At 36.3% G+C, this 7,070-nt stretch overlaps 1 protein-coding gene across 1 annotated transcript in view; it reads right to left on the bottom strand.

The window, feature by feature from the left end:
• Nucleotides 1-5,319, bottom strand: part of LOC105558552 (thioredoxin-2-like) — a 13,058-nt gene extending 7,739 nt beyond the window's left edge. The window contains exon 1 of the mRNA XM_012006297.1: nucleotides 5,128-5,319. Within this exon, the coding sequence (XP_011861687.1) occupies nucleotides 5,128-5,166 (39 nt within the window). The 5' untranslated portion in view covers nucleotides 5,167-5,319. The remainder of the gene's footprint in view (nucleotides 1-5,127) is intronic.
• Between the last annotated feature and the right edge of the window lie 1,751 nt (nucleotides 5,320-7,070).

Genomic DNA, 7,070 nt, shown 5'->3' with positions numbered 1-7,070 from the left:
TGCTAGGTTATATCAGTGTGGTATCTCTAAAAATTCCTCGAAATTCATGTTTAATCTTGATTAAACACTGAATCCAACATTAGGCGCTTAAACTCCTTTAAGCGATGAAATTTTTGAAATTTTCCTTAACGGGAAAATATACGGGACGAGGGCCGGGATCGAACCGATGACCAAGAAGACTAGAGACCAGTACGGGAATTCTGTAACTTGCAATCAATGCTTTTCGGTATCGTTAACTAGCGACAGCCAATGGCGAGGACGATCTTCGAAAAAGACGCAGATTTTCATTGGTTGTTCCTAGTTAACGTTATCGAAAAACCTCGATAGCAAGTTACAGAATTCCCGTACAGGAGAGTAAACTCTTGCCTAAATGTTCCAATTTGGGTCCGAATAAAAGTATGGCTACGTTTCCACCGAGGATCAGAGTCGGGTTGGGGTGAGCGCTCTTGCGGTAGAAACACCAAGGCCGGTATTCACAGTCCGTTCTTATATTTAAGATCATCTTAAGTATACTTTTAATGTGTTTTCAACCAATCACAGAGCCGTATTAGCATCTTAAGACAACACTTAAAATGATTTTGAAATAAGAATCGACTATGAATACCGGCCCAAAACACCAAACCCCAATCCGATTCTGACCCAACTTTAACCCGATTCTGACCCTCGGTGGAAACGTAGTCTATGACGTGATTATCGCGAAAGCCGCGAAAGTCTCGACGAGAAGGATAGGCTATAGGGTTAAAGTAAAGCCTATCACACAATTGCCAGGCAACAGGCAATAGGAACAGGGAATAGAATTTCTGACGCGTTGGATTGACTGCGTTCAGCAGAAGTTAGCGCTTGCTAAGCGCTTTGCGCTCATTGGATTATACTTTCAAATCGGTGCTGAAATAGAGCTATATCTTCTAGATCTATCCAATCAGCATAAAGCGCTTATTAAGCACTGACTTCTGCTGAACACAGCCATTGATTGGAAGAAAATTTTCGACGAATTCAACGCGTCAAAAATTCTATTCCTTATTCCTACTGCCTGTTGCCTGGCATTATGTGATAGGCTTAAAGGTAAATATACCTTTGTGTGTATGCGTCATTATATTTATATATCTTTACAAATATGTAGCTTTTATTTCCTTAAATTCAAAAATTTTTATATGAGTTTTATGTAGAGGCGATCAACAGTAAACCTTTTTTCTCGTATTAAGTATTTTACTGTTACTGTTTTCACCGCGCATACGCAAAAAACCCGACCCGTCTTCCATCACTGCTGGTCTTTAGTCTTCTTGCCGATGACCCTACTATTACTAATCACTCATATTAGCACAGAGCTAACACGTCATCCCGCACAACCTCAGGTCAGGTCCGGTTAGATTAGGTTATGATCTTAAGATCAAGTTAGGAATGTTAGGTACAGAAGAATGATACATTCTTTCTTCCGTTATAAAATGCATTTATTTAGCAATAAACAGGATATTTATTTCCATCTAAATATTAAAACCTTTAGCTGTTTATTTTTTAATGAGTTATCAACAAACATGATAAAACGTGTAGAGTTGAACGTAATAAACTATAAGGTCAAATATAAATTTCACATTATTTATATATGATTATTGCCAAATAAATGCATAAACTGGAAAAAGATCCCATCCTCCTGCACTCCTGCTCCGAAAACATTCGCACATTCCTAGCCTGATCTAACCCGATATAATATAGTCTTCACATATGCGTTATTCGCGTGATATAAAATACTGTGCAGCTTTAGAAATCTACTAAATTTGCAGAGAAAAACTTTTTTATCGAGGGAATGCTGCTCAAATCGTTTCATAATTAAAGAGGAACCCAGATAGCCAGTGTGAGCATAAGTTGCTTTCACATTGCTAAGAAAAATGTTAGCATCTTGCTATAGTTGCTATGCATCTATGTCGTTTATTGTGCTGTTGTTTGCTAGCATTTGGTGTCAGAAATAAAACATTTACATGATTCAAACATTATGCTAGCATTAAGTGCTTGGTCAGATGTAATAGATATAACATGTTTATATCTGGTAGAAAATTTTAAACAATATATGCTAATTCTTTGTTAACAGTATGCCTATTCGATGTGCTCTCTCTTTATCGGTGCATTTAACTACAACAATATGTTAACATTATGCTAGCTGTACTTAAACCACTCAAACATTGAATTCATATTCCCAGCAAAGAGCCAGCAAAATCAGTTGCTGGCATTTTATTTCCATACATTGCTTAAGCATACTGGCTATCTGAGAACTTGTGTGCATATCTTTTATTTCGAAAATATCACTTTTGCACGAGAAGCGTGACACAAATAAAAAATATGAGTTTTTATGTATTTATCATGTCGAGAGAAAACATATCCCATACAGCACAGATGTTTGCAGTTATGCAGAAACGTTGCAATCTTGCAGATTGCAGTGCAATCTTGCAGAGACATTGCAGGGATATAAAATTGCAAACTTTCGATAGCAATATTGCAGTAATGTTTCAAAAATAATGAAAATACTATATTTTCTCGAGGAATGACTTCGATGCGGTTCCGATCTATATTTTGATTGGGCGAGGTATTTGTTTGATTTTGTTGCTCCCAGCTATATACATATACATATATTACAAATTTTATTATATTCACACTTCTATTTGTAGATTACAGAAGAAGACCCGAAGAAGGGTCGAAACGTATATTATTAAATAGAAATTGAGGAATTTATATTGTGTGAACCGAGTTCTGTTCATTTTGTGGCTCACATTGGCACTCTCTCCTTCCTTTATATTTTACTATATTTTCTATTTAAACAATTTTTCTAATTACGAAAATTTTATAATGTTATTTTTGTTGATACCAATGCGCGAATTATTAAGTACTTGATCAGTGCGGTGTTGCTCGCAATCTCCATCTATTACGAAGCGACATAACCTCCTTAGGTTGCTTCGCAATAGCTTGCTATGTATTGAAAAAGGCCCGGATGTAATTAGTAAATTCTCTGCTTACGTACAACAAATTATTCCAAAAATATTGCACTGCAAACATTGGTATAATGTTGCACTGCAATCTTTCTGAGGGCGGACATTTCAACGTTACTGCAATCCTCCAGAAACGTTGCAGCAATGTTGCGCAATGTTGCTGCAATATCGCAATCTTGCAATGTAACATTTCTGCAATCTTCCTACAATCTTTCTGTGCTGTGTGGGATATGTACTTTTATCCAGAAAAATATCGCAAGTGTAGTTATTATACAAAAATTTTTTTCATTCTCCCAATGCAAAGATTGTATTTCATTAAAAAATAATAAAGACAATGAAAAGGATCCAAGAAACATACTAAAGTCAATAAAAAGTTAAAATGTTCGTATTATGACTCAAAATGGTCACGCGATTTCTAAGTGACGAATAATTGACTCCAACATAGCGATATATGCTGTTCAGTGACGAAAAGATAACTGCGTTGATAATACAAATTAGTTAGATTTTTATTCTTTATTCTTTGTATACTTCGATCAGTAAATGAGTTTCTTATAGTTTTTAGTTGTAATACAAAAATTTATATACTATTAAGTTGTTTTACTTTTGTATTTATGAAAACTATATTTTTGCGCTTTCTGTTAGACGTAAACAAGTTTCTTCTTTGCATATAAAAATGTAATTTAGTTTAAATGTATAATCTATGCTATCTAGTCTTTCAAACAGGCTGAAAATATTAATGTTTAGTAGTTGTACCATAAACACAGTGTAAAAGAGTGCACTTTTTATGACAAAAGTTTTGACAAAAAGTTTTATATACTGACGTCAACAATCAAATTTTGTAACCAAATATCTTCATATTAACTTTTTTTCTGGCGTGATGTAATTATGACGTCAAAATGATGTCATTTTGACTACGACGTGTTCCTTGGAAAACGATTAAAAGAAAACTTCGATTCTCACGTTATATAGAAAGATTTATTATCAAGGTAAGAAAAGGAAAAGAGTGAACACAATTATTGTGATTCCAATTGCATACGATCTGCAAGCAGATTGAAAATTTAAAATCATTCTCCTGTAAAATTGATACTTTTGACTTGTGTCATTCTTCTCGTATAGAATATTAATCAACCATTATTTAGTTGTAATCGTCAAAGACAATGAAAATTGAAATATAACGTTGGGATGTAAAATACATATTTCATGCAAGTAATTATGTTGAAAGAAACCACACACGAATAATGAATTATTAGTAGGCATTGATGTATATGATTGCGGTCAGCGGTTTACCCCTTGGTATTTTTTTTATATTAATTAATTCGCGTGCGCGCGTGTTGTACATAATTCACATATATGTATAGCTTTGTAGATTATACGATGCGAATCATAGGAGGATTGCCACGTCTTCAATGTGTTATTATTATCTCGTTGGTAATTGTATTCAATTGTTCGGTAAAACGCATGCGGCACGTTACACGCCATTCCTTCAACACGATGATTCAAGTCTTCGCGATTAAACGGTGACGTAATTAAAATCGTTTATCATTGACGCATTATTAAACGAACGTTTGTTACCCACAATTGCATACACTCGTTACATCTAGTTTCGCTGGGATTTGCGCTTTCAAGCTATATCTACAACAAAAGACCATTCTCGAGTAATACAAAATCGATTGTTTTCAAGGTTGAGACCCGAGAACCGAGATCGAAGTAGGTTTCGCGAAAAAGTGCAATGCGATTCACGCGGGCACGTTGGGATACAGTGTTGCCAGACTTATCCTGTTCGTAATCGTATCAGGTGGTTGTGACTAATCTTTATTTCTCTTCAGCTTGCGACGAGCAAAGCATGTTCCACCGTTGTTCGAATCAATTCAATTTATAAATCTCAATTTATTTTTGAATAAAGAAACCGCTATACTTTCGTGTGATGTTACTCTGCCGAATTTTGTCGATAACATATGCGCCACTATTTCCTCAAGTTGGTATTACTTCTCCAGTTTCTGGCAACATTGCAGGAGGACGGGACGCAACTGTTTGCCGCGCGTGCGTTACGGCATACATTCAAGGTTATCTCATTCCACATTCTACGTAAGCAACACGGATATAAATTTCCGTGCGCACGAGTGATACACCGAATTCTTCTATTACTACTTACAGAATTCTGAATAACAGTGACTTCTCCCTCGTTGCCCATTGTTAAGTGTACGAGTAGTCGACTTCCTTGTAACAAACAGCGAGACCGTTGTGACCGTACACTACGGTAATTCAACAGCGACTGGCAGCGAGTTAGCGACAGCCAATGGCCAGTGGTAGCGACTGTGTTCTGTGGCTTTATGGCTTGTGCCCAGAGTGTCGGTACGGGCTATGTTTCTCGCGCATGCGCGGCGAATGTAATATCAATAAAATATATACATACATGTATATAGGGCACCTCTGAAAGACCACCCACTAATTATACAGCGTTATTCCTTATTAAAAACTGAATCGAAAAGTCCTGAATTATTTTATCCCATAACGCGTAATAACGTAGTACAAATTAGTAAACTCTAACGAATCAGCACCGATTTTTAGCCGGAAAGACGTCAGTGAGCCGCGCGCTCGATAGATATGTACGTGAGCGCTCCGCTGCTTTAGTAGAACGCGACAACGCAATGCTTTCGCGTATGCCGCTAGCGTGCAGTATTCTTACGCATCGTAATAGTACAAATAATTTTTTGCAATAAAAATCATATACTTTTGTCTGGAAACACCTTATAGAAAATTTCGTCAATAAATAGAATTATCCAAGATTTAATTATTCTCAATATGGAAAGGAGACTTTCTCTGTAATAAATGAAAATAATTAAAAGTAGGTAATTTTACAAAAAAATATCTTTCTAAACAATCAGTTTTTTTTCATTTGCGTTACTATTTAAAGCTTAAAACAAATCACTTATTGAATCTTCCTACTACTAATGGTTTTGTCCAGTTATTCAGAAGTAATACGTTATAAGAGAATTTTATTATAACAGAAAATTACATATCTAAACAACTTTATGCACAAAAGAAAATACATGAAACATGTAAAAAAATGGAAAAAAGATTTTTCTTTGTAAAAAAAAGGACTCTGATCCTACAAAGTGTTTATTACAATAAATTATCAAAATGAGCCTCGCCAACCTCAATGCACGCTTCCGCACGAGGAATTAAATTTTTTGCATAAGTCTCTCGAAACTAAATAATAGTTTTGCTCATAGTTTATCAGTTCATTACAAAACATAATCCTTTTTAGGACTAATTTTTTAAACTGTCAGGATATTTCTTCTTATTCGTTATTCTTATTCTTATTCGCTAAAGTTAATAAAACGTATATAAGTGATTCGTTTTAAGCTTTGGTAAATATGCAGAATAGGTCACACCTCACCGATTTCCTCGCCACTTAGGTATGTTGTAGGGGAGAGTTTTCTGAGTAATTCCCCGCAAGAATCAAGTGGGGGACGGCATTGGTTTAGGAGATATAACAAATTGAAGACTAAAAATTTTAATACTTTTTCTTAGTAATTTTTATTAAAATGCCTGTGTAGCTACCTTTAAAATCATAAACAAACTACCGTTATCATTTACAAGGTCACACCTGCCCCCTTCCGCACCAATCGGTACGGGTTGAACACACACACGCGCGCGCGCGCACGCTTAATTCTTCTCGCGGCGCAGATTGACCGAGCAAGCGAGATCCACTCTCTACACCTCAGACATGGATTGGGTATGGTTATATTTTAACGAAGTGGAGCCCCCCCGAAGGGGGGGGCGGAACATACTGTCTCCACGCATACATTTTTCTACCCGCATATAAGTCACTCCCCTCCACCAAATGTAGATAGAAAAATGTATGCGTGAAGACAGTGTGTTCCGCCCCCCCTTCGGGGGGCTCCACGTCGTTAAAAATAACCCTACCCACCCTAGCTATGTCAGAGGTGTGGAGTGAATCTCGCTTCACGTGGAAAGTTGTAAACCCATGTGGAACCGTACAACGCGTGGAATTAGTTTTGCCCTCCCCCCGCCCTTGCTCTTTCCTTACCTGCGTTCAATACTGAAGGTAAATAAAAGCATTTATTGTAC

Source organism: Vollenhovia emeryi, unplaced genomic scaffold (genome assembly GCF_000949405.1).
Source record: "Vollenhovia emeryi isolate VEMERY1.0 unplaced genomic scaffold, V.emery_V1.0 DF939333.1, whole genome shotgun sequence".
Taxonomy (NCBI): domain Eukaryota; kingdom Metazoa; phylum Arthropoda; class Insecta; order Hymenoptera; family Formicidae; genus Vollenhovia; species Vollenhovia emeryi.
The sequence above is the reverse complement of the archived record's forward strand: the minus strand, read 5'-3'. Positions and strand labels throughout refer to the sequence as shown.